Here is a 26478-nt window from a genome sequence, read left to right as displayed (position 1 = left end):
CCCTCTAGCTCTTTCTGCCTAGTCCTGTGGAGCTTTCTTTTCATGTATATGTAGAACTCCCTTTTGAAAGTTATTATTGCATTGAATCTGCTTCCACCACCCTTTCAGGCAATGCGTTCCACATCAAAAAACCTTGCTGCATAAAAGAATCTTCTCCTCATCTCCCTTCTGATATTTTTATGCCAATTATCTTAAATCTGTATCCTTTGGTTACCAACCCTCTTGCCAATGGAGAAATGACATGGGGCACGATCGACCTGAGTGGGAACAGAGTCCCATAGCACGGGCAATTAGCCGAATGTTCCCGACAACCGGCGTGCCGAGAAACACCACGCTATCGAACCGCCCTTCGGGTAGATTGAGGGCCTCAGCGGGAAACGTGCGACTGAGGCTGCACTTAGTCCTGTTTTCTGCACTGAGGATCTCCTCCCTCCATTTTTAAATGGTGTCCTGATCTCTCTACCCCCCCAATGCGACCCTCGAACACCCCCAAAGCCCCAACCCATCGATAAGGAGTCCCTTGGCCACCCACGCAGGACATCCCCAGGCCAGATCCCCATTGTGCAAAAAATGCCAGCCTGCCAATGCCAGTCTGGCAGTGCCCCTGCCAGCACCCCCCAGGCTTGCACCTGCGCATGGTTACACTTGTACCCAGATATGCCTGCACACAGCTACACTTGCACACAGGTACAGCTGCACACAGCTACATTTGTACCCAGTGACACCTGCACCCAGGTACACCTGCACCCAGGTACACTTGCACATAGCTACATCTGCACACAGCTACACCTGCAGATAGCAGAACTTGCACATAGCTACACCTGCACACAACTACACCTGCACCAAGGTAAAACTGTACCCACATAAACCTGTACCCAGCCACACCTGCACACAGCTACACCTGCATCCAGCTGCACCTGCACCCAGGTAATCCTTTACCCACCTACCCCTGCACACAGCTACACCTGCACCTAGCTACACATGCACCCAGGAAATGAAATGAAATGAAATGAAAATCGCTTATTGTCACAAGTAGGCTTCAAATGAAGTTACTGTGAAAAGCCCCTAGTCTCCACATCCCGGCGCCTGTTCAGGGAGACTGATACGGGAATTGAACCGTGCTGCTGGCCTGCCTTGGTCTGCTTTAAAAGCCAGCTATTTAGCCCTGTGCTAAACTAGCCCCTTCGAAAACCTGCACCCAGCTACACCTGCACACAGATACACCTGCACACAGGTAACCTACACCCAGGTTAGCCTGTACCCAGCCTCACATGCACACAACTACAGAGCACACTGCTACACCTGCACCCAGGTAAGCCAGTACCCAGCTACACCTGCACCCAGGTAAGCCAGTACCCAGCTACACCTGCACCCAGATAAACCCATACACAGCTCCACCTGCACACGGCTACACCTACACTAAGGTAGGTATACAGAGCTACACTGGCACACATCTACACCTGCACACAGGCAAGCCTGTACCCAGCTACACCTGCACACAGCTACACCTGCACACAGGTAATCCAGTACTCAGCTACACCTGCATACAGCTACACCTGCACCCAGGTAAGCCTGCACTCAGCTACACCTGTACTCAGGTAAACCTGTACCCAGCTACCCTGCACCAGGTAAACCTATACCCAGCTACACCTGCACACAGCTTCACCTGTACACGGCTACATCTGCACACAGCTACACCTGTACACAGCTACACCTGCACACAGCTACAGTTGCACTCAGCTACAGTTGCACACAGCTATACCTTCACACAGCTACACCTGCACCCAGGTAAACCTGCACATGCATAGCTACACCTGCACCCAGCTACACCTGTACCCAGCTACACCTGTACCCAGCTACACCTGTGTAGTGCTGCACCTATACACAGCTGCACCTGCACCCAGCTACAACTGCACTCAGCTGCACCTGTGCCCAGGTAAACCTGTACCCAGCTACACCTGCACCCAGGTAAACCTGTACCCAGCTACACCTTCACACAGCTTCACCTGCACACAGCTACACCTGCACACAGCTACAGTTGCACACAGCTATACCTTCACACAGCTACACCTGCACCCAGGTAAACCTGCACATGCACATAGCTACACCTGCACCCAGCTACACCTGTACCCAGGTAAACCTGTACCCAGCTACACCTGTGTAGTGCTACACCTATATACAGCTACACCTGCACACAGCTACACCTTCACCCAGGTAAACAGTACCCAGCTAAATCTGTACCCAGCTACACATGTGCTCAGGTAAACCTCTACTCAGCAATACCATTTTCCGGCAGTACCTGCTCCCGATTGCACCTGTTCCTAGCTGTACCTTCACCCGGCCATAATTGATCCCAGTTGATTTGCACTGCAACCAGAGGGAGACAGTGGTGTAGGTAATGTCACTGGACCAGTCATCCAGAGGTCCAGGCTAATTCTCTGGGGGAAATGGTTCACATCCCACCATGCAATTGGTAGACTTTGAATTCACTTGATAAAAAGTGGAATTAAGATTAAAGCTGGTTTACTGATATCAATTAGGGAAGGATATCTGCCGTCCTTACCTTGTCTGCTCTACATGCGACTCCAGACCCACGGTAACGCGGTTGGTTCTAAACTGGCCTCGTTCAGGGGGAATTAGGTGTGGGCACCAAATGTCGGACGCACACACATCCCATGAAAAACCAAAACATTTTGATGTGCTCTTACTTGCTCTATGAGTGTCGTGTGGACAGTCAGCATATAGCTTTTATTGAAACTACATATTAAGAACTACTTACAAAAAGGGCGCACAGTGGTTAGCTCTGCTGCCTCACGGTGCCAAGGACTCGGGTTCGATCCCGGCCCCGAGTCACTGTCCGTGTGGAGTTTGCGCATTCTCCCTGTGTCTGCGTGGGTCTCACCCCCACAAACGCAAAGATGAGCACAATAGGTAGATTGGCCATATCATTTTATTAAAACAGTAAAAAATATATACAAGGCCAAACGGTACAAACACTAATTTTGTGTTGGAGAGACAGGGTACCCTCCCCTCAGTACCAACGTATGTGGAGGGGTGGGTGGATACTCTGATTATTAAAGCAGTTCACAACACATTTTTACAAAAACAAATGGTACAAGCACTAAACTTTGCGCTGGAGAGACCAGATACCCTCGCCTCTAGAACATAGAACATAGAACAATACAGCGCAGTACAGGCCCTTCGGCCCACGATGTTGCACCGAAACAAAAGCCATCTAACCTACACTATACCATTATCATCCATATGTTTATCCAATAAACTTTTAAATGCCCTCAATGTTGGCGAGTTCACTACTGTAGCAGGTAGGGCATTCCACGGCCTCACTACTCTTTGCGGAAAGAACCTACCCCTGACCTCTGTCCTATATCTATTACCCCTCAGTTTAAGGCTATGTCCCCTCGTGCTAGCCATTTCCATCTGCGGGAGAAGGCTCTCACTGTCCACCCTATCTAACCCTCTGATCATTTTGTATGCCTCTATTAAGTTTCCTCTTAACCTTCTTCTCTCTAACGAAAACAACCTCAAGTCCATCAGCCTTTCCTCATAAGATTTTCCCTCCATACCAGGCAACATCCTGGTAAATCTCCTCTGCACCCGTTCCAAAGCCTCCACGTCCTTCCTATAATGCGGTGACCAGAACTGTACGCAATACTCCAAATGCGGCCGTACCAGAGTTCTGTACAGCTGCAACATGACCTCCTGACTCCGGAACTCAATCCCTCTACCAATAAAGGCCAACACTCCATAGGCCTTCTTCACCACCCTATCAACCTGGGTGGCAGCTTTCAGGGATCTATGTACATGGACACCTAGATCCCTCTGCTCATCCACACTTTCAAGAACTTTTCCATTAGCCAAATATTCCACATTCCTGGTTTTCCTTCCAAAGTGAATCACCTCACACTTCTCTACATTAAACTCCATTTGCCACCTCTCAGCCCAGCACTGCAGCTTATCTATATCCCTCTGTAACCTGCTACTTCCTTCCACACTATCGACAACACCACCGACTTTAGTATCGTCTGCAAATTTACTCACCCACCCTTCTGCGCCTTCCTCTAGGTCATTGATAAAAATGACAAACAGCAACGGCCCCAGAACAGATCCTTGTGGTACTCCACTTGTGACAGAACTCCATTCTGAACATTTCCCATCAACCACCACCCTCTGTCTTCTTTCAGCTAGCCAATTTCTGATCCACATCTCTAAATCACCCTCAATCCCCAGCCTCCGTATTTTCTGCAATAGCCTACCGTGGGGAACCTTATCAAACGCTTTGCTGAAATCCATATACCAATATCTGTACCAACAAAAGGAAAAGGAAGGGGGTGGTGGGGAGAGAGGTGAAAGGAGGGTGGTGGAGAGGGAGGGAGTTGGGGTGTTGGTGAGGGGGGGGGGCAAATAGGGCACTGCCTGAACTATTTACGGAGGCAGAAAAACAAAGAATATTCAACTATGATGTGCCGGGTTCCGGGAGTCCCCCAGAGGGGGTGAGGGGCGACATAGTGTTAGGCACGAGCGAGCCCCGCACCCCACTGCAGAGGGTCTCGTGCACCCTGGGCGGCTGATCGCGCTCCGGACAGTCGCCCTCCGGGCCCGAATCCTCCACCACACTGAGTGCGGTGGGCAACACGGGCACACCAACCAACCCAGGGGGCCGCCTTGATCCCGCCACCAGGATCACCGACAGGCGGGATCTCCTCAGGCTCCTCCCGGGGTCCTGGGCCATGCTGAATTGCCCCTTAATTGGAAAAAGAGAATTGAAGATTCTAAATTTTTTTTTTTTTGTAAGAACTGCTTAAAAAGACTTCATGGCATGTTTTTCTGTGGATGCAGACTATTCTGTGTCTTGCTCCCTTGAAGCCTCTTGATTGTCTGACTCTTGGTGTCATGTTTATATTATCATTAACATCGTTGCCTCATTATCGTAACCATTAACCCTTTACTCTACACCAGTTGCACCTGTTCCCACTTGTCCCTGTGTCCTGACGTATATAGTTAACTATTCAGGTTGAAACCTATGTTGTGAACTGTCTAATCTAAATCTGGAATCCCCTATAAACATTAACAATGAGGCCACTGCCCTGCCATCAAAGAGATTTCATCCAAGACTGATCTTACCTTTAAAAAACATTCCATGGATTTGGAAGCTAAAGAATTATTGCGGAACAAAGTATTTGGTTCACCTGAAAAACACACAAAAAAAACAGAAAAGCTTATTTTCAAAATGAATGGCAAACTCTATCCCTTCTCGACCTGCAAAAAAATCCATATCTGAGTGTTGACACCCTTCCTAACTTCATCAATCTCAGCTGCTTTTTGGGTACAGCGTATTCCCTATGGTTAGACCGAGAAAGCTGTTGCTGCATTCGCCTGCACAACAACGACTGCACTTTTAATGTTAACTGTGTAGGGATGTTTTGAGGATGCGATGAGGAGCTGTGTAAACCCAGCGCACGCTCTCTGGAACATAGCTACCAACAGTCGCTCCACTGACTGGCAATTGCTAACGCTGGCTTTTAGTGAGGACTGGAAGCAGGTTGATGTATTGTACTAATACTGAAACCGTCAAAGCAAGGATTGTGTAATGAGCGCTGTTACTTCTGTCCTCTCATAGAACCGTGCAGAAGGAGGCCATTCGGCCTATCGGGTGTACACCGACCCTCTGAAAGTGCACGCTACCTAGGCCCACTCCCCCACCCTATCCCCGTAATCCCACCTAACCCACGGGTCAATTTTATCATGGCCAATCCACCTAGCCTGCACATCTTTGGACTGTGGGAGAAAACCGGAGCATCCGGAGGAAACCCACACAGACACGGGGAGAAAGTGCAAACTCCACACAGACAGTGACCCGAGGCCGAAATTGAACCCGGGTCTCTGGCGCTGTGATGTAGCAGTGCTCACCACTGTGTCACCGTGCCACCCCTCGTTTTGGTGCGACTTCGCATCAAGGAACTTCAGTGGACGTTAATATAAGGCGTATCCAAAATATTAGGATGTTGGAAGGGACAATGGCTTCTTGCAGCCATTTTAACAGGTCTGACAAAACTTGTATATGAAAGCTGCCATGCATTGTGAACACGTTTTATTGCAGGACCTGAATCCATTTCACTCCACCCTCTGGGCAGAGAGCTGTGTATACACCGATTGACTACATATCTTACTTGTTCTGTCCAGTTCCAATCTGATGACAAAATCTAAGAACTCTTTTGCCAGCCCTTGCCCCAGGAACAGCTTGACCAGATTGGTTGCGACCTCTTGCCTGTTTTCAGCGGTGCTGACCTCGTCAATCAGTGCCAGCAAGTTCCACTTTCCATCCTAAAGGGGAACAGAATATCATCAATGCCAAAACACACCTTGTAGAGTGAGTGCAGAGTTCCGACAGCTTGGTAAATGACCACAACCAAACATTTTTAAATACTTGCTCTCCGTTCAAATTAAGGGCTGGGTGGAGTGGCAGAGGCCAAAATGTCTTGATATGATGGGGAATGGGTGACTAGTCAGAGGTTAAGGGATTGGACTGATGAGCCAGAGGTGCTCAATTTGCTTCTTGGAGGTAGGGATTCTTTTATTCTTTCCTATGTGTGAAGAATGGCTCCAAGCGGTGAAGAGTTTCCCTCCCCACCCCCAATTTCCATTCACCAATTTTGCGAAGGCTCTTCGATGCCACACTCAGTCAAATGTTGCCTTGATGTCGAGGGCAGTCTCGCTCACCTCACCTCTTCGGTTCAGCTCTTTTGTCCATGTTTGAAGCAAGCCTGTAATGAGGTCAGGAGCTGAGTAATTCTAGCGTAACCCAACTGAGTATCAGTGAGCAGCTTATAGCTAAGTAAGTGCCACTTGGTAGCACCAAGTGGGATAGTTTGGCTAGTTCTGGCGCTTTCCACCATTGTGATACTGGGACCTCAGGAGGAGGCCTAGATGGTGTAGTGATATTCAAATATCAATATACATGATCAATGTATGTAAATGTAGTACAGTCATTTCAACACTAGATGGCTCACAGTCAGATACTATAAGAACTGGTTTCCCACCTTTTCTAAGTCACGTGATGATGTGATTCAGACCAGTGAACAAGCAAGACATAGAATAGCTAGAGTGAGAGAAGTTAGAACTAATTTGTTATAATAGTGTATAATTATATAGTTATCAGGGGCGTCATTCTCCGACCCCCCCGCCGGGTCGGAGAATCGCCAGGGGCTGCCGTGAATCCCGCCCCCGCCGGTTGCCAAAGTCTCCGGCACCAGAGATTCGGCGGGGGCGGGAATCACGCCGCGCCGGTTGGCGGGCCCCCCCGCTCGATTCTCCGGCCCGGATGGGCCGATGTCCGACCGATAAATTGCCTGTCCCGCCGGCGTAAATTAAAGCACCTATTTACCGGCGGGACAAGGCGGCGGGACAAGGCGGCGTGGGCGGGCTCCGGGGTCCTGGGGGGGGGCGCGGGGCGATCTGACCCCTGGGGGTGCCCCCACGGTGGCCTGGCCCGCGAGCGGGCCTGTGCCGTGGGGGCACTCTTTCCCTTCCGCCTCCGCCACGGTCTCCACCATGGCGGAGGCGGAAGAGACTCCCTCCACTGCGCATGCGCGGCAAACTTTCAGCGGCCGCTGACGCTCCCGTGCATGCGCCGCCCCGACATGTCATTTCCGCGCCAGCTGGCGGGGCAACAAAGGCCGTTTCCGCCAGCTGGTGGGGCGGAAATTCCTCCGGCGTCGGCCTAGCCCCTCAATGTTGGGGCTCGGCCCCCAAAGATGCGGAGCATTCCGCACCTTTGGGGCGGCGCGATGCCCGTCTGATTGGCGCCGTTTTGGGTGCCAGTCGGCGGACATCGCGCCTTTCGGGAGAATTTCGCCCCTGTATTGTACTGTAATTCTTTATTGTTAGTTTAGTATTGGGTAAAAGGACTCACAGTTTATTATTTTATTACTCATTAAACAGTTCATCTTTCAACAAGAAGACTATTGATCATTTTATCATCTTGGTGGATTCAAGAGTAATATATATATATTTTAGATAAGTCATTATTTAAAATATAACACGTGGATCAATCACTCGGCACTTCTGGCTGAAGACTTTTACAAGTGCTTCAGCCTTGTCTTTTGAACTGATATGTTGGACTTCCCCATCATTGAGAATGGGAATATTTGTGAAGCCTCTTCTTCCAGTTTGTTGTTTAATTGTCAAACACCATTTACGACTGGATGTGGCAGGACTGCAGAGCATAGACCTGATCCTTTGATTTTGGGATCAGTTAGCTCTGTCTATGACTTGTTGCTGATATTGTTTGACACGCAAGTGGTCCTATGTTGTAGCTTCACCAGGTTGACACTACATTTTCAGGTCTGCCTGGTGTTGCTCCTGATATGCTCTCCTGCATTCTTCATTGAACTAGGGTTATTCCGCTGACTTGATGGTAATGGTAGAGTGGAGGATATGCCAGGCCATGGGGGTACAATTGAGGCCGAGTACAATTCTGCTGCTGCTGATGGCTCAAAATGCCCTATGGATGCCAGACATGACTTGCTCGATCTGTTGAAAACTATTCCATTTAGCACGGTGATGGAGGGTATCCTCAATGTGAAGGTGGTACTTTCTCTTCGCAAGGACTGTGTGGTGATCATTTCTATCAATACTATCAGGGACACGGCAGCACGGTGGTGCAGCGGTTAGCATTGCTGCCTCACGTGCCAAGGCCCCAGTTTCGATTCCGACTCTGGGTCACTGTCCATGTGGAGTTTGCACATTCTCCCCATGTTTACGTGGGATTTGCTCCCACAACCCAAAGATGTGCAGGGTAGGTGGATTGGCCACACTAAATTGCCCCTTAATTGGAAAAAATCAATTGGGTCCTCTAAATTTTTTTTTTTAATACTATCAGGGACAGATGCATCTGCGACAGATAGATTGGTGAGGACGAAGTCAAGTATGTTTTTCCCTCTTGTTGGTTCTGTCATCACTTGCTGCAGACCCAGTCTTGCAGCTATGTCCAGCTCGGTTTGTATTGATGCTACTGAGCCTCTTTTAGACCATAAGACCATAAGATATAGGAGCAGAATTAGACCATGCAGCCCACCAAGTCTGCTCCACCATTCGATTTTGGCTGATATGTTTTCATCCCCATTCTCCTGCCATCTCCCCTTGACCCCTGATCCCCTTATTAATCAAGAAGCTATCTATCTCTGTCTTGAATATACTCAGTGACAACCCCCACAGCCTTCTGCGGCAATGAGTTCCACAGATTCACCACCCTCTGGCTGAAGAAATTCCTCCTCATTTCAGTTTCAAAGATTCATCCCTTCAATCTGAGGCTGTGCCCTCGGGTTCTAGTCTCTCCTACTAGTTGAAACATCTTCTCCACATCCACTCTATCTAGGTCTCTCAGTATTTTGTAAGTTTCAATGAGATCCCCACTCATCCTTCTAAACTCCATTGAGTACAGACCCAGAGTCCTCATCACTCCTCATGTGACAAGTCCTTCATTTCCGGGATCATTCTTGTGAACCTCCTCTGGCACATCCTTCCTTAGGTACAGGGCCCAAAACTGCTCATAATATTCCAAATGAGGTCTGACCAGAGCCTTATACAGCCTCAGAAGTACATCCCTGCTCTTGTATTTTAGCCCTCTTGAAATTAATGCTAACATTGCATATGCCTTCCTAACTACCAACTGAACCTGCATGTTAACCTTAAGAGAATCCTGATCTAGGACTCCTAAGTCCCTTTGTGCTTTAGATTCCTAAAGCCTTTCCCCATTTAGAAAATAGTCTATGCCTCTATTCTTCCTACCAAATTGCACAACCTCACACTTTTCTACATTGTATTCCATTTTCCACTTCTTTGCCCACTCTCCTAGCTTGTCCTTCTGCAACCTCCCCGCTTCTTCAACACTACCCGTGGGGGCAGCACGGTAGCACAGTGGTTAGCACAGTTGCTTCGCAGCTCCAGGGTCCCAGGTTCGATTCCTGGCTTGGGTCTCTCTCTGTGCGGAGTCTGCACATTCTCCCCGTGTCTGCGTGGGTTTCCTCTGGGTGCTCCGGTTTCCTCCCACAGTCCAAAGATGTGCAGGTTAGGTGGATTGGCCATGGTAAATTGCCCTTAGGTTAGATGGGGTTACTAATTTACGGGGATAGGGTGGAGGTGTGGGCTTAAACGGGGTGCTCTTTCCTAGAGTCGGTGCAGACTCGATAGGCCAAATGGCCTCCTTCTGCACTGTAAATTCTATGACTACAATGAAGTCCCCCACCCAGATTACATTCTTCATCCTAGCCACCCTCAGTTTATCACCTGATGGGGGGAGAGGGTGCGGGTATGCGGTAATCAAGAGAGGTTTCCTTGTCCATATTTGACCCGATGCCATGAAACATCTTAGGGTCCAGAGTCAATGATGAGCACTCCCAGGGCAACTCCCTCCCAGCTGTATGCCACCGCGGCCTCCTCTACTGGAGCTGTCCTGCCAGTGGGACAGGACATATCCAGAGATGGTGGTGTCGGGGACATTGTAAGGTGTGGTTCCGTCAGTATGACTATGTCACGCTGTTGTTTGAATCAGCCGTGAGACGGCTCTCCAAATTTTGGCACCAGCCCCCAGATGTTAGTGAGGAGGGCTTTGCAGGGTTTACAGGGCTGGGCGTACCATTTATGGTCCCGATGCCTGGGTCAATGCTGGTAGGTCTGTCCAGTTTCATTCCTTTTAGACTTTGTCACGGTTTTATACAACTTGAATGTCTCACTTGGCCATTTCAGAGGTCAGTTAAGAGGCCATTGCTGTGGGAATGGGGCTGCATGTACGCCAGCCTGGGTTAGGACCGCAGATTCCCCCCCCTTAAAGGACATTATTGACCAGATGGGTTCCTATGACAATTGTTTCATGGTCACCATTACTGAGATTAGCTTTTAACTCCAGGTTTATCAATTGAATTTCAAAGCCACCAGCTGTCATGGTGGGATTAGAACATCAGCCTGTGGATCTCTATATCACTGATCCAGCAACATTATCATTGTGCCACGATCCCCTCAAAACCTCTCTCCGTCTTTAAACCATTGAAGTTCAGATGACTGTGTAAACTATTCAAATGTCATTCCCCTCGTCTAAGGCACAATGCAAATTACAACAACGCATACACAAAGCATCCATTATGTTTATGGTATATTCTCTTCATTTTTGTGTTCAATTCTCCCTGCACGTTTTTATTTCCTCCTGTTCCTTGTCCACCTAGTCTAATACATTTGCAGCCAAGAGCAGGAGGTATAACATCCCAGAATGGTGGCCAATGCTCCCCCGATCTTTTCCCTTTCTGCTCACTCGGATACACCGCAGTCCCTATCCTTATTCCCTTCCAATTTGCTCTTTGTGCCCATTGTTAATCATGTGACAGTGTCATTCTGCAGAATCACAGCATTATTGCCTCAGCTTTTCATCAAGGCCCTTTCAGCAGCATTTTGAACTTAACCCGACAAAGGTTTTCATTTTAGTTTTACAAATGAGACAATTTATGTCAGCTCGAGTGAGCAAAAGGACGTAATTCAGTCTCCACATGTGAACGAAATCCATAAAGCGTCTGGGCTTTGTTCTCACAGTTTATGGTGTCATCTGTATCCCTGGAATAAATTACAACCTCATTACTCACTCTTACTGCATCCTGAATCCTGCGGAAAGGCTTTGGACCCAGGCATCAACTTATCACTGAAGCACCCCATGGAGACACAAATTCTGCTCATCAGTGAGCGAGGTGCCAGGAGCTGGCATGCTTTAGACAAGTTTCCCTTTTACAGAGAATATATTACCATTTAGCAGGGAGGCAGCTTCCTTCAAAAGTCTAATGGGAAAGGAGACAGCAGCTCACTTATTCCAACAATAGTTGACTGGAGAATATTCCATCAGGCAATAAGATCATTGATGGGCTCTAACAGGCAGACCTCAATCAGGCTGAACAGCTTTCTCAATGATGGCACTCAGTTACAGCCTGTCACGAAGTCTCAAAATATGGTGCATATTTTGGGTGACTATTGCTGCTCCTTGTGCGTCAAATTAAAAATGCCTTTACTGAATGTTAAGCCGTAATAGAATAGTGTGACCCATATTAAAATATAATTTCGCGGTTCTGTAACAGTCTTAATATCCTCGCCAGTCTTTGGGAAAGACCATTCCTCAATCATCAAATGAGAGAACCTTTCTGGAGGATGCAATAAAAGTTCTTTCAGCCTCACAACAAGAGTGGCACGGTGGCACAGTGGCTAGCAACACCCCCCACCAGAAATAATTGCAAACTGTGCAATTCTTAAGATGCAAAAAGCAACAGAGGCTTCTGCACTGAACATTATAAATCGTTATACAATTAATCCTATCTGAAAATAATTGTGATGCGGCATGTTATTGTAAATGTCAGATGTCCCTCTGTCGCTGTTGCGAAATATGTCCAGCAACATTATTGACTTTTTTGTGAACTGCCTGGGGAGTCTCGGCGGCACAGTGGTTAGCATTGCTGCCTCAAGACGCCAGGGACCCAGGTTCGATACCCACCTTGGGTGACTGTCTGTGTGGAGTTTGCACGTTTTCTCTGTGTCGCTGTTGGTTTCCTCCAGTTTCCACCCACAGTCCAAAGATGTGCAGGTTAGTGAATTGGCCATGCTAAATTGCCCCTTCGAGTCCAAAAATGTGCGGGTTAGGTGGGGATAGGGCCGGAGTGGGTCAGTCCATAAGAGGGTCATTTTGAAGTCTGATAACAGCGGGGAAGAAGCTGTTTTTGAATCTGTTCATGCGTGTTCTCAGACTTTTGTATCTCCTGCCCGATGGAAGAAGTTTGTGTAACAAATCGCTGGCTACTTTCTTACTCGGGATCACTCGATTCAACAAACTGCTTAAGACCAATCTGAAAATTAAAGTCTTCAATAAGCACACCCCAAAATGATCCTAATTTTAGACTGAGCTTTGTTCAATTCAGATGGGATTCAGATAAAATTCAAAGTCTGCCAAATTAACAGCATGGGCTGGTGCTGTAAGAGCAGAGCGAGATTTTTGCAGAGGTTTCCCACAGAAGTGGGGCAAATCATTTAAGGTTGGAGAAAGGAGACAGTATGATGGGCCAAAAGCCTCCATTCATTCTGTGCTCATCAGCTTCTTAGAGTTGGTGCGCGATTGGTATCAAAATCAGAAACTCCATCTGGAAATGTAAGGAGAGACAATATGGGGTAGGAGGCAATGAACTTCTGCAGGACTCCTTTAATTGCCTGCCAAGACTCCACTGGAAGATCTGCAAAAATCTTGGAGAAATGGTGGAAACGCAGAAGCTACAGCACAATTGGGAGGCCGGGGGGGCAATTCTCCGAGCCCCGCGCTGGGCCGCTGATTCTCCGGCCCGGATGGGCCGAGCAGCCACGCGGAAAAAGCAGAGTCCTGCCGGCGCCGTTCACCCCGGTCGCTGCCGGCGGGAACTCTGCACGAAGGATCGGGGGGCGGCCTGTGGGGGGGGGGGGGGAGCGCTCCTTCACCGGGGGACCTCCGATGGGGTCTGGCCTGCGTCTCCACCCCCCGGGCCTACTTTGTTGCGCGGCCGGACCCTGAACCCCCAGGCCATGTTGCGTAGGGGCCGGGGCGCTGAAGACGTCACCTGCGCATGCGCGGGTTGGCGCGGCGCCCATTTGGCGCTGGGAAGGGAGGCTGGAGCGGCGTGAACCACTCCAGTGCCGTGCTGGCCCCCTGTGGGGGACAGAATCGGTCGTCCCCGTGCCCGTTTCGGGCCGTCGTGAAACGCGATACCGTTCACGACGGCGCAAACACTTAGTCTCCATTTTAGAGAATCGTCCCCCCGGATTCTCTGCCTTCAGCAGAAATTCCAGCCTCTTTAATTGAAAAGTTTATGACTCCTGCTGGCATAATGGACAAGACACAGAGTTCCTGGGTATTGATTTTCCTTGCCTAGTCACTCAGCTACTGTGAAGCAATCCCAATATCCCACCAGGGAGATCATTGGCGTCTGTGCTATGTACAATTAGTCACAATCTGAAGCTGCTGCAGTGTTGTGGAGGTGCTGGAGTTATGTCCAGTCTGTTCATATGTGCGGCAAGTATGAAAACCCACTTTGTTCTTTAAGCCAGAAAATGAAGGATGAACTCAAACCAATTACCGGTTGGTTTGGGGGGGGGGGGGGGGGGGGGGGGGGGGGGAGGAGAGAGAGAGAGAGAGAGAGAGAGAAGAGAGTAGGCTACTTTGCAAAAAAGCTAATGGCATTACTCACATTGTTGGTCGTTTTGACTGACTGGAAGAGTAACTCAGTGAGGGGCTGGTAGTAACGGGAGGGAAGAACACTCTCATCGCGTAATCGCAGCTGCAGCCTCAGTGACCCTAGGTTTTCCCTGAAAGACAACACGTTTGTTAAATTGGATAATTTGATACAAATCATTGTATGCTTTGCATGGACAGACATTACATCATTAGAACATTAGGTTGGTTAGAGTTAAGGCGATTCACTTGATGTTGGTCACTGAGGTTCAGTTGAACCAATATTTAATCTTTGCCAACTTTCCAGAAATAATAATTGAACATGTAATATTCATGTCAGGTCCTGATCCCACTTGTCGTTCTTTTACATATTTCTGCAAAATCCCAGCACCCATCATAATCTCCACACATAACAATTAAAAATATTACATTTGTGTTTGCTTCATGGTGACATAACTATGTTTCTTGTCACTCTTTCTGTCATGTTTTGTGCCGATGGCTTTCATTATAATTCTCATTTAAAATGACAATCACATATTTAGACCAGTGATCCCATAGCTGCGATGCGGCCACCGTACAATTACCCTTTATGTGGCCTCTGAAAGATCGGCACCTAAAAATTAATTTGTGGAAAACTGATTTTCCAGTAATAATAATAACAATCTTTATTGTCACAAGTAGGCTTACATTAACATTGCAATTAAGTTACTGTGAAAAGCCCCTCGTCGCCACATTAAAGCACCTGTTCGGGTACACAGAGGGAGAATTCAGAATGTCCAATTCACCTAAACAGCACGTCTTTTGGGACCTGTGGGGGGAAACCGGAGCACCCGGAGGAAACCCACGCAGACACGGGAAGAATGCGCAGACTCCGCACAGACAGTGACCCAAGCCGGAATCGAACCTGGGACCCTGGAGCTGTGAAGCAACAATGTTAACCACTGTGCTACCATGAATTTCTTTTTTTTAAAAACATTTTATCAGGGTATTTGTAGTTTTTATAATAATAACGATAACAGCAACATAAACATGGCACATAAAGCATTTTCATCCTTATCATGTTCTTCCTACCCCCAACAATGAAACAATAGCCTAACCCCCACCCGCCCTCTAGATTTATGCCTCTGCTGACATTTTAATTTTCTCCGAGAAAGTCGATGAACTGCTGCCCCCTCCGGATGAACCTTAACACTGACCCTCTTAGGGCGAACTTTATTTTCTCGAGACTGAGAAACTCAGCCATGTCACTAACCGAGGTCTGTAATTTCGGGGGCTTCTAGTCCCTCCACAATAACAGTATCCGTCTCCGGGCTACCAGGGAGGCAAAGGCCAAAACGTCAGCCTCTTTCGCCCCCTGGATTCCCGGCTCTTCTGACACTCCAAATATCGCCACCTCTGGACTCGGCACCAACCATGTTTTAAGTACCTGATGTACCATCAATGACAACAGACGGGAGTCAGAAGAGTAAACTGTGGCTTTAATCAGCTAAAAGACACCTGCTGGCAGCCGGTCCCAGAATGAGGGCAGGGCTGGAGGTTAGCCACCTTTATACTTGAGCCCGGGGGGCGGAGCCACAGCAGTAAGAACAGTAAGTACAATAAGTAAGAACAGTAAGTACAATATAATACAGTGGTTTACCTTAGTACCGTGGACATAGCCTTAGCAAAACCCTGCCAAAATCCTCTAAGCTTCGGGCATGCCCAAAACATGTGGACATGATTTGCTGGACCTCTCGCGCATCTCGCACACCTGTCCTCTACCCCAAAGAACTTGCTCATCCGGGCCACCAACATGTGTGCCCGGTGGACTACCTTAAATTGTATCAGGCTAAGCCTGGCACATGATGAGGATGTGCTAACCCTGCTTAGGGCATCCGCCCACAGACCTGCCTCGATCTCTCCCCCTAGCTCATCTTCCCACTTGCCCTTTAGTTCTCCTATCTGAGTTTTCTCTGACTCTGTAAGTTCTTTGTAGATATCTGATATCTTCTCCTCGCCCACCCATGTTCTGGAAACTACCCTGTCCTGTATCCCCGGTGGTGGCAGGAGCGGAAAGGTCGGAACCTGCCTTCTCAGAAAATCCCGAAACCTGCAGATATGCTACCATGAATTTCTAATGCCCCAAAACAAGGTTTAAACACAACAAACATTTATATAATAGATCTTGTACAATAACAGTTGCATTTAGCAACGGGTATGTCTCCTGGTCTTTTGAGCAAAGCTTCTGTGAAAAGCTTGGCCTGGATTTGGTAATTTCACTCAGAACTGGGTCACTGTGACCCTGATATTTGTTGGGATGTGCAACAGGGGATGGAGGTGATCGTTGTGGAAACCCAGAAATATGGGTTATGAGGAGGTCCTGCTGAATTGAAAAGGCTGGCTTTGATGTGGGAAAACTTGCACAGGGAGACTCAGCTGAGAAGGGGAAAGGGAAGCTCGGTCAGGGGTCAGAATCATAGAATATACAGTGCAGAAGGAGGCCATTCTGCCCATTGTGTCTGCACCAGCTCTTGGAAAGAGCACCATACCCAAGCCCACACCTCCACCCTATCGCCATAATCCATTAACCACAGCAAATCTTTTTTGAACACAAAGGATAATTTATCATGGCCAATGCACCTAACCTGCACATCTTTGGACTGTGGGAGGAAACCGGAGCACCCGGAGGAAACCCACGCAGGCACGGGGAGAACGTGCAGACTCCGCACAGACAGTGATCCAAGCCGGGAATCGAACCTGGGACCCTGGAGCTGTGAAGCAACTGTGCTAACCACTGTGCTACCGTGCTGCCCCGTGCTGTCAGGGTAAAGATCAGTGAGTGAGTTGGAGATGGAAATCAATAAGTGGGTCAGAAGATAAGAAAGTGGGTCTGGGGATTCAGAGAATGGAATGAAGGGGGTGGATAAGAGGATCAGTGGGGATCATAGAGTGGGTCTGGGGGATCATAGAGTGGGTCTGGGGGATCATAGAGTGGGTCTGGGGGATCATAGAGTGGATCTGGGGATCATAGAGTGGGTCTGGGGGATCATAGAGTGGGTCTGGGGATCATAGAGTGGGTCTGGGGGGATCATAGAGTGGGTCTGGGGATCATAGAGTGGGTCTGGGGATCATAGAGTGGGTCTGGGGATCATAGAGTGGGTCTGGGGGGATCATAGAGTGGGTCTGGGGGATCATAGAGTGGGTCTGGGGGGATCATAGAGTGGGTCTGGGGATCATAGAGTGGGTCTGGGGATCATAGAGTGGGTCTGGGGATCATAGAGTGGGTCTGGGGGGATCATAGAGTGGGTCTGGGGGTCATAGAGTGGGTCTGGGGATCATAGAGTGGGTCTGGGGATCATTGAGTGGGTCTGGGGGATCATAGAGTGGGTCTGGGGGATCATAGAGTGGGTCTGGGGATCATAGAGTGGGTCTGGGGATCATAGAGTGGGTCTGGGGATCATAGAGTGGGTCTGGGGATCATAGAGTGGGTCTGGGGATCATAGAGTGGGTCTGGGGATCATAGAGTGGGTCTGGGGATCATAGAGTGGGTCTGGGGGATCATAGAGTGGGTCTGGGGATCATAGAGTGGGTCTGGGGGATCATAGAGTGGGTCTGGGGATCATAGAGTGGGTCTGGGGATCATAGAGTGGGTCTGGGGATCATAGAGTGGGTCTGGGGATCATAGAGTGGGTCTGGGGATCATAGAGTGGGTCTGGGGGGATCATAGAGTGGGTCTGGGGCATCATAGGGTGGGTCTGGGGGGATCATAGAGTGGGTCTGGGGATCATAGAGTGGGTCTGGGGATCATAGAGTGGGTCTGGGGATCATAGAGTGGGTCTGGGGCATCATAGGGTGGGTCTGGGGGGATCATAGAGTGGGTCTGGGGGATCATAGAGTGGGTCTGGGGATCATAGAGTGGGTCTGGGGATCATAGAGTGGGTCTGGGGATCATAGAGTGAGTCTGGGGATCATAGAGTGGGTCTGGGGATCATAGAGTGGGTCTGGGGGGATCATAGAGTGGGTCTGGGGATCATAGAGTGGGTCTGGGGATCATAGAGTGGGTCTGGGGGTCATAGAGTGGGTCTGGGGGCTCATAGAGTGGGTCTGGGGGTCATAGAGTGGGTCTGGGAGCACATAGAGTGGGTCTGGGGATCATAGAGTGGGTCTGGGGATCATAGAGTGGGTCTGGGGGCTCATAGAGTGGGTCTGGGGATCATAGAGTGGGTCTGGGGATCATAGAGTGGGTCTGGGGGTCATAGAGTGGGTCTGGGGGATCATAGAGTGGGTCTGGGGATCATAGAGTGGGTCTGGGGATCATAGAGTGGGTCTGGGGATCATAGAGTGGGTCTGGGGGTCATAGAGTGGGTCTGGGGGCTCATAGAGTGGGTCTGGGGGTCATAGAGTGGGTCTGGGGGGTCATAGAGTGGGTCTGGGGGATCATAGAGTGGGTCTGGGGATCATAGAGTGGGTCTGGGGGGATCATAGAGTGGGTCTGGGGATCATAGAGTGGGTCTGGGGATCATAGAGTGGGTCTGGGGATCATAGAGTGGGTCTGGGGGTCATAGAGCGGGTCTGGGGGCTCATAGAGTGGGTCTGGGGATCATAGAGTGGGTCTGGGGGGTCATAGAGTGGGTCTGGGGGATCATAGAGTGGGTCTGGGGATCATAGAGTGGGTCTGGGGGGATCATAGAGTGGGTCTGGGAATCATAGAGTGGGTCTGGGAATCATAGAGTGGGTCTGGGAATCATAGAGTGGGTCTGGGGATCATAGAGTGGGTCTGGGGGGATCATAGAGTGGGTCTGGGAATCATAGAGTGGGTCTGGGAATCATAGAGTTGGTCTGGGGATCATAGAGTGGGTCTGGGGGGATCAGAGAGTGTGTCTGGGGATCATAGAGTGGGTCTGGGGGATCAGAGAGTGTGTCTGGGGGTCATAGAGTGGGTCTGGGAATCATAGAGTGGGTCTGGGAATCATAGAGTTGGTCTGGGGATCATAGAGTGGGTCTGGGGGGATCATAGAGTGGGTCTGGGGGATCATAGAGTGGGTCTGGGTATCATAGAGTGGGTCTGGGGGTCATAGAGTGGGTCTGGGGGTCATAGAGTGGGTCTGGGGGATCATAGAGTGGGTCTGGGGGGATCATAGAGTGGGTCTGGGGGATCATAGAGTGGGTCTGGGGGTCATAGAGTGGGTCTGGGGGTCATAGAGTGGGTCTGGGGATCATAGAGTGGGTCTGGGGGGATCATAGAGTGGGTCTGGGGATCATAGAGTGGGTCTGGGGATCATAGAGTGGGTCTGGGGGTCATAGAGTGGGTCTGGGGATCATAGAGTGGGTCTGGGGGGATCATAGAGTGGGTCTGGGGATCATAGAGTGGGTCTGGGGGTCATAGAGTGGGTCTGGGGGTCATAGAGTGGGTCTGGGGGATCATAGAGTGGGTCTGGGGGGATCATAGAGTGGGTCTGGGGGGATCATAGAGTGGGTCTGGGGGGATCATAGAGTGGGTCTGGGGGTCATAGAGTGGGTCTGGGGATCATAGAGTGGGTCTGGGGGATCATAGAGTGGGTCTGGGGGGATCATAGAGTGGGTCTGGGGGGATCATAGAGTGGGTCTGGGGGGATCATAGGGTGGGTCTGGGGATCATAGAGTGGGTCTGGGGGTCATAGAGTGGGTCTGGGGGTCATAGAGTGGGTCTGGGGGATCATAGAGTGGGTCTGGGGGGATCATAGAGTGGGTCTGGGGATCATAGAGTGGGTCTGGGGGTCATAGAGTGGGTCTGGGGGTCATAGAGTGGGTCTGGGGATCATAGAGTGGGTCTGGGGGGATCATAGAGTGGGTCTGGGGATCATAGAGTGGGTCTGGGGGTCATAGAGTGGGTCTGGGGATCATAGAGTGGGTCTGGGGGATCAGAGAGTGTGTCTGGGGATCATAGAGTGGGTCTGGGGGGATCATAGAGTGGGTCTGGGGGATCAGAGAGTGTGTCTGGGGATCATAGAGTGGGTCTGGGGGGATCATAGAGTGGGTCTGGGGATCATAGAGTGGGTCTGGGGATCATAGAGTGGGTCTGGCGATCATAGAGTGGGTCTGGGGATCATAGAGTGGGTCTGGGGGTCATAGAGTGGGTCTGGGGATCATAGAGTGGGTCTGGGGAGATCATAGAGTGGGTCTGGGGGATCAGAGAGTGTGTCTGGGGATCATAGAGTGGGTCTGGGGGGATCATAGAGTGGGTCTGGGGATCATAGAGTGGGTCTGGGGATCATAGAGTGGGTCTGGGGATCATAGAGTGGGTCTGGGGATCATAGAGTGGGTCTGGGGGTCATAGAGTGGGTCTGGGGATCATAGAGTGGGTCTGGGGGGATCATAGAGTGGGTCTGGGGGTCATAGAGTGGGTCTGGGGGTCATAGAGTGGGTCTGGGGATCATAGAGTGGGTCTGGGGGGATCATAGAGTGGGTCTGGGGGGATCATAGAGTGGGTCTGGGGATCATAGAGTGGGTCTGGGGATCATAGAGTGGGTCTGGGGATCATAGAGTGGGTCTGGGGATCATAGAGTGGGTCTGGGGGTCATAGAGTGTGTCTGGGGGTCATAGAGTGTGTCTGGGGATCATAGAGTGGGTCTGGGGGTCATAGAGTGTGTCTGGGGATCATAGAGTGGGTCTGGGGGATCATAGAGTAGGTCTGGGGGATCAGAGAGTGGGTCTGGGGGATCATAGAGTGGGTCTGGGGGTCATAGAGTGGGTCTGGGGATCATAGAGTGGATCTGGGGGGATCAGAGAGTGGGTCTGGGGGATCATAGAGTGGGTCTGGGGGATCAGAGAGTGGGTCTGGGGGATCATAGAGTGGGTCTGGGGGTCATAGAGTGGGTCTGGGGGATCATAGAGTGGGTCTGGGGGATCATAGAGTAGGTCTGGGGGATCAGAGAGTGGGTCTGGGGGATCATAGAGTGGGTCTGGGGGATCATAGAGTAGGTCTGGGGGATCAGAGAGTGGGTCTGGGGGATCATAGAGTGGGTCTGGGGATCATAGAGTGGGTCTGGGGGATCATAGAGTGGGTCTGGGGATCATAGAGTGGGTCTGGGGGATCATAGAGTGGGTCTGGGGATCATAGAGTGGGTCTGGGGGATCATAGAGTAGGTCTGGGGGATCAGAGAGTGGGTCTGGGGGATCATAGAGTAGGTCTGGGGATCATAGAGTGGGTCTGGGGGGATCAGAGAGTGGGTCTGGGGGATCATAGAGTGGGTCTGGGGGATCAGAGAGTGGGTCTGGGGGATCATAGAGTGGGTCTGGGGGATCATAGAGTGGGTCTGGGGGATCATAGAGTGGGTCTGGGGGATCATAGAGTGGGTCTGGGGGATCATAGAGTGGGTCTGGGGGATCATAGTGGGTCTGGGGATCATAGAGTGGGTCTGGGGGATCATAGAGTGGGTCTGGGGATCATAGAGTCGGTCTGGGGGATCATAGAGTGGGTCTGGGGGTCATAGAGTGTGTCTGGGGATCATAGAGTGGGTCTGGGGGTCATAGAGTGGGTCTGGGGGTCATAGAGTGGGTCTGGGGGTCATAGAGTGGGTCTGGGGGATCATAGAGTGGGTCTGGGGGATCATAGAGTGGTCTGGGGGGATCATAGAGTGGGTCTGGGGGTCATAGAGTGGGTCTGGGGGTCATAGAGTGGGTCTGGGGATCATAGAGTGGGTCTGGGGGATCATAGAGTGGTCTGGGGGGATCATAGAGTGGGTCTGGGGGTCATAGAGTGGGTCTGGGGGTCATAGAGTGGGTCTGGGGGATCATAGAGTGGGTCTGGGGATCATAGAGTGGGTCTGGGGATCATAGAGTGGGTCTGGGGATCATAGAGTGGGTCTGGGGGTCATAGAGTGGGTCTGGGGGATCATAGAGTGGGTCTGGGGATCATAGAGTGGGTCTGGGGGTCATAGAGTGGGTCTGGGGGATCATAGAGTGGGTCTGGGGATCATAGAGTGGGTCTGGGGGGTCATAGAGTGGGTCTGGGGGTCATAGAGTGGGTCTGGGGATCATAGAGTGGGTCTGGGGGTCATAGAGTGGGTCTGGGGATCATAGAGTGGGTCTGGGGATCATAGAGTGGGTCTGGGGATCATAGAGTGGGTCTGGGGGGATCATAGAGTGGTCTGGGGGATCATAGAGTGGGTCTGGGAATCATAGAGTGGGTCTGGGGATCATAGAGTGGGTCTGGGGGGATCAGAGAGTGTGTCTGGGGATCATAGAGTGGGTCTGGGGATCATAGAGTGGGTCTGGGGGATCAGAGAGTGGGTCTGGGGGATCATAGAGTGGGTCTGGGGGATCATAAAGTGGGTCTGGGGGGATCATAGAGTGGGTCTGGGGGTCATAGAGTGGGTCTGGGGGCCATAGAGTGGGTCTGGGGATCATAGAGTGGGTCTGGGGGGATCATAGAGTGGGTCTGGGGGATCAGAGAGTGTGTCTGGGGATCATAGAGTGGGTCTGGGGATCATAGAGTGGGTCTGGGGATCATAGAGTGGGTCTGGGGGGATCATAGAGTGGGTCTGGGAATCATAGAGTGGGTCTGGGGATCATAGAGTGGGTCTGGGGGCCATAGAGTGGGTCTGGGGATCATAGAGTGGGTCTGGGGGATCATAGAGTGGGTCTGGGGGATCATAGAGTAGGTCTGGGGGATCAGAGAGTGGGTCTGGGGGATCATAGAGTGGGTCTGGGGATCATAGAGTGTGTCTGGGGATCATAGAGTGGGCCTGGGGGATCATAGAGTGGGTCTGGGGATCATAGAGTGGATCTGGGGGGATCAGAGAGTGGGTCTGGGGGATCATAGAGTGGGTCTGGGGGATCAGAGAGTGGGTCTGGGGGATCATAGAGTGGGTCTGGGGGATCATAGAGTGGGTCTGGGGGATCATAGAGTGGGTCTGGGGATCATAGAGTGGGTCTGGGGGATCATAGAGTGGGTCTGGGGGTCATAGAGTGGGTCTGGGGGATCATAGAGTGGGTCTGGGGATCATAGAGTGGGTCTGGGGGATCATAGAGTGGGTCTGGGGGATCATAGAGTGGGTCTGGGGATCATAGAGTGGGTCAGGGGGGATCATAGAGTGGGTCTGGGGGTCATAGAGTGGGTCTGGGGGATCATAGAGTGGGCCTGGGGGTCATAGAGTGGGTCTGGGGGATCATAGAGTGGGTCTGGGGATCATAGAGTGGGTCTGGGGGTCATAGAGTGGGTCTGGGGGTCATAGAGTGGGTCTGGGGGTCATAGAGTGGGTCTGGGGGTCATAGAGTGGGTCTGGGGGTCATAGAGTGGGTCTGGGGATCATAGAGTGGGTCTGGGGGAACATAGAGTGGGTCTGGGGGATCATAGAGTGGGTCTGGGGGGATCATAGAGTGGGTCTGGGGGTCATAGGATGGGTCTGGGGGATCATAGAGTGGGTCTGGGGATCATAGAGTGGGTCTGGGGATCATAGAGTGGGTCTGGGGGTCATAGAGTGGGTCTGGGGGTCATAGACTGGGTCTGGGGGTCATAGAGTGGGTCTGGGGGATCAAAGAGTGGGTCTGGGGATCATAGAGTGGGTCTGGGGATCATAGAGTGGGTCTGGGGATCATAGAGTGGGTCTGGGGATCATAGAGTGGGTCTGGGGATCATAGAGTGGGTCTGGGGGGATCATAGAGTGGGTCTGGGGGTCATAGGGTGTGTCTGGGGATCATAGAGTGGGTCTGGGGATCATAGAGTGGGTCTGGGGGATCATAGAGTGGGTCTGGGGGATCATAGAGTGGGTCTGGGGGATCATAGAGTGGGTCTGGGGATCATAGAATGGGTCTGGGGGCTCATAGAGTGGGTCTGGGGGCTCATAGAGTGGGTCTGGGGATCATAGAATGGGTCTGGGGGATCATAGAGTGGGTCTGGGGATCATAGAGTGGGTCTGGGGGGATCATAGAGTGGGTCTGGGGATCATAGAGTGGGTCTGGGGGCTCATAGAGTGGGTCTGGGGATCATAGAATGGGTCTGGGGGATCATAGAGTGGGTCTGGGGATCATAGAGTGGGTCTGGGGGATCATAGAGTGGTTCTGGGGATCATAGAGTGGGTCTGGGGGATCATAGAGTGGGTCTGGGGATCATAGAGTGGGTCTGGGGGGATCATAGAGTGGGTCTGGGGGCTCATAGAGTGGGTCTGGGGATCATAGAGTGGGTCTGGGGATCATAGAGTGGGTCTGGGGGGATCATAGAGTGGGTCTGGGGATCAGAGAGTGTGTCTGGGGATCATAGAGTGGGTCTGGGGATCATAGAGTGGGTCTGGGGGCTCATAGAGTGGGTCTGGGGATCATAGAATGGGTCTGGGGGATCATAGAGTAGGTCTGGGGATCATAGAGTGGGTCTGGGGATCATAGAGTGGGTCTGGGGGATCATAGAGTGGTTCTGGGGATCATAGAGTGGGTCTGGGGGATCATAGAGTGGGTCTGGGGATCATAGAGTGGGTCTGGGGATCATAGAGTGGGTCTGGGGATCATAGAGTGGGTCTGGGGATCATAGAGTGGGTCTGGGGGTCATAGAGTGGGTCTGGGGGATCAGAGAGTGGGTCTGGGGGTCATAGAGTGGGTCTGGGGATCATAGCGTGGATCTGGGGATCATAGAGTGGGTCTGGGGGTCATAGGGTGGGTCTGGGGGGATCATAGAGTGGGTCTGGGGGATCAGAGAGTGGGTCTGGGGGATCATAGAGTGGGTCTGGGGGGATCATAGAGTGGGTCTGGGGGGATCATAGAGTGGGTCTGGGGGCTCATAGAGTGGGTCTGGGGATCATAGAGTGGGTCTGGGGATCATAGAGTGGGTCTGGGGGATCATAGAGTGGGTCTGGGGGGATCATAGAGTGGGTCTGGGGGATCATAGAGTGGGTCTGGGGATCATAGAGTGGGTCTGGGGGATCATAGAGTGGGTCTGGGTGGTCATAGAATGGGTCTGGGGGATCATAGAGTGGGTCTGGGGGCTCATAGAGTGGGTCTGGGGATCATAGAGTGGGTCTGGGGGTCATAGAGTGGGTCTGGGGGATCATAGAGTGGGTCTGGGAATCATAGAGTGGGTCTGGGGGGATCATAGAGTGGGTCTGGGGATCATCGAGTGGGTCTGGGGGATCATAGAGTGGGTCTGGGGGATCATAGAGTGGGTCTGGGGATCATAGAGTGGGTCTGGGGATCATAGAGTGGGTCTGGGGGTCATAGAGTGGGTCTGGGGGATCATAGAGTGGGTCTGGGAATCATAGAGTGGGTCTGGGGGGATCATAGAGTGGGTCTGGGGATCATCGAGTGGGTCTGGGGGATCATAGAGTGGGTCTGGGGGATCATAGAGTGGGTCTGGGGATCATAGAGTGGGTCTGGGGATCATAGAGTGGGTCTGGGGATCATAGAGTGGGTCTGGGGATCATAGAGTGGGTCTGGTGGTCATAGAGTGTGTCTGGGGATCATAGAGTGGGTCTGGGGATCATAGAGTGGGTCTGGTGGTCATAGAGTGGGTCTGGGGATCATAGAGTGGGTCTGGGGGATCATAGAGTGTGTCTGGGGATCATAGAGTGGGTCTGGGGATCATAGAGTGGGTCTGGTGGTCATAGAGTGGGTCTGGGGGATCATAGAGTGGGTCTGGGGATCATAGAGTGAGTCTGGGGATCATAGAGTGGGTCTGGGGATCATAGAGTGGGTCTGGGGATCATAGAGTGGGTCTGGGGATCATAGAGTGGGTCTGGGGGGTCATAGAGTGGGTCTGGGGGATCATAGAGTGGGTCTGGTGGATCATAGAGTGGGTCTGGGGGATCATAGAGTGGGTCTCGGGGCTCATAGAGTGGGTCTGGGGGTCATAGAGTGGGTCTGGGGGATCAGAGAGTGGGTCTGGGGATCATAGAGTGGGTCTGGGGATCATAGAGTGGGTCTGGGGGATCATAGAGTGGGTCTGGGGATCATAGAGTGGGTCTGGGGATCATAGAGTGGGTCTGGGGATCATAGAGTGGGTCTGGGGATCATAGAGTGGGTCTGGGGATCATAGAGTGGGTCTGGGGGTCATAGAGTGGGTCTGGGGGATCATAGAGTGGGTCTGGGGGGATCATAGAGTGGGTCTGGGGGCTCATAGAGTGGGTCTGGGGATCATAGAGTGGGTCTGGGGATCATAGAGTGGGTCTGGGGGATCATAGAGTGGGTCTGGGGGATCAGAGAGTGGGTCTGGGGGATCATAGAGTGGGTCTGGGGATCATAGAGTGGGTCTGGGGATCAGAGAGTGGGTCTGGGGATCATAGAGTGGGTCTGGG

At 51.5% G+C, this 26478-nt stretch overlaps 1 protein-coding gene across 1 annotated transcript in view; it reads right to left on the bottom strand.

Annotated features, from left to right (window-relative positions):
• Positions 1 to 26478, bottom strand: part of rasa4 (RAS p21 protein activator 4) — a 397794-nt gene that overhangs the window by 55216 nt on the left and 316100 nt on the right. Inside the window, exons 9-11 of the mRNA XM_072469264.1 lie at positions 14256 to 14373; positions 6189 to 6342; positions 5143 to 5207 (exon numbers count right to left, since the gene is read on the bottom strand). Coding sequence (XP_072325365.1) covers positions 5143 to 5207; positions 6189 to 6342; positions 14256 to 14373 — 337 coding nt within the window. The remainder of the gene's footprint in view (positions 1 to 5142; positions 5208 to 6188; positions 6343 to 14255; positions 14374 to 26478) is intronic.

Source organism: Scyliorhinus torazame, chromosome 12 (genome assembly GCF_047496885.1).
Source record: "Scyliorhinus torazame isolate Kashiwa2021f chromosome 12, sScyTor2.1, whole genome shotgun sequence".
In the NCBI taxonomy this organism is placed as follows: domain Eukaryota; kingdom Metazoa; phylum Chordata; class Chondrichthyes; order Carcharhiniformes; family Scyliorhinidae; genus Scyliorhinus; species Scyliorhinus torazame.
This window is presented reverse-complemented; position numbering and strand designations above follow the sequence as displayed.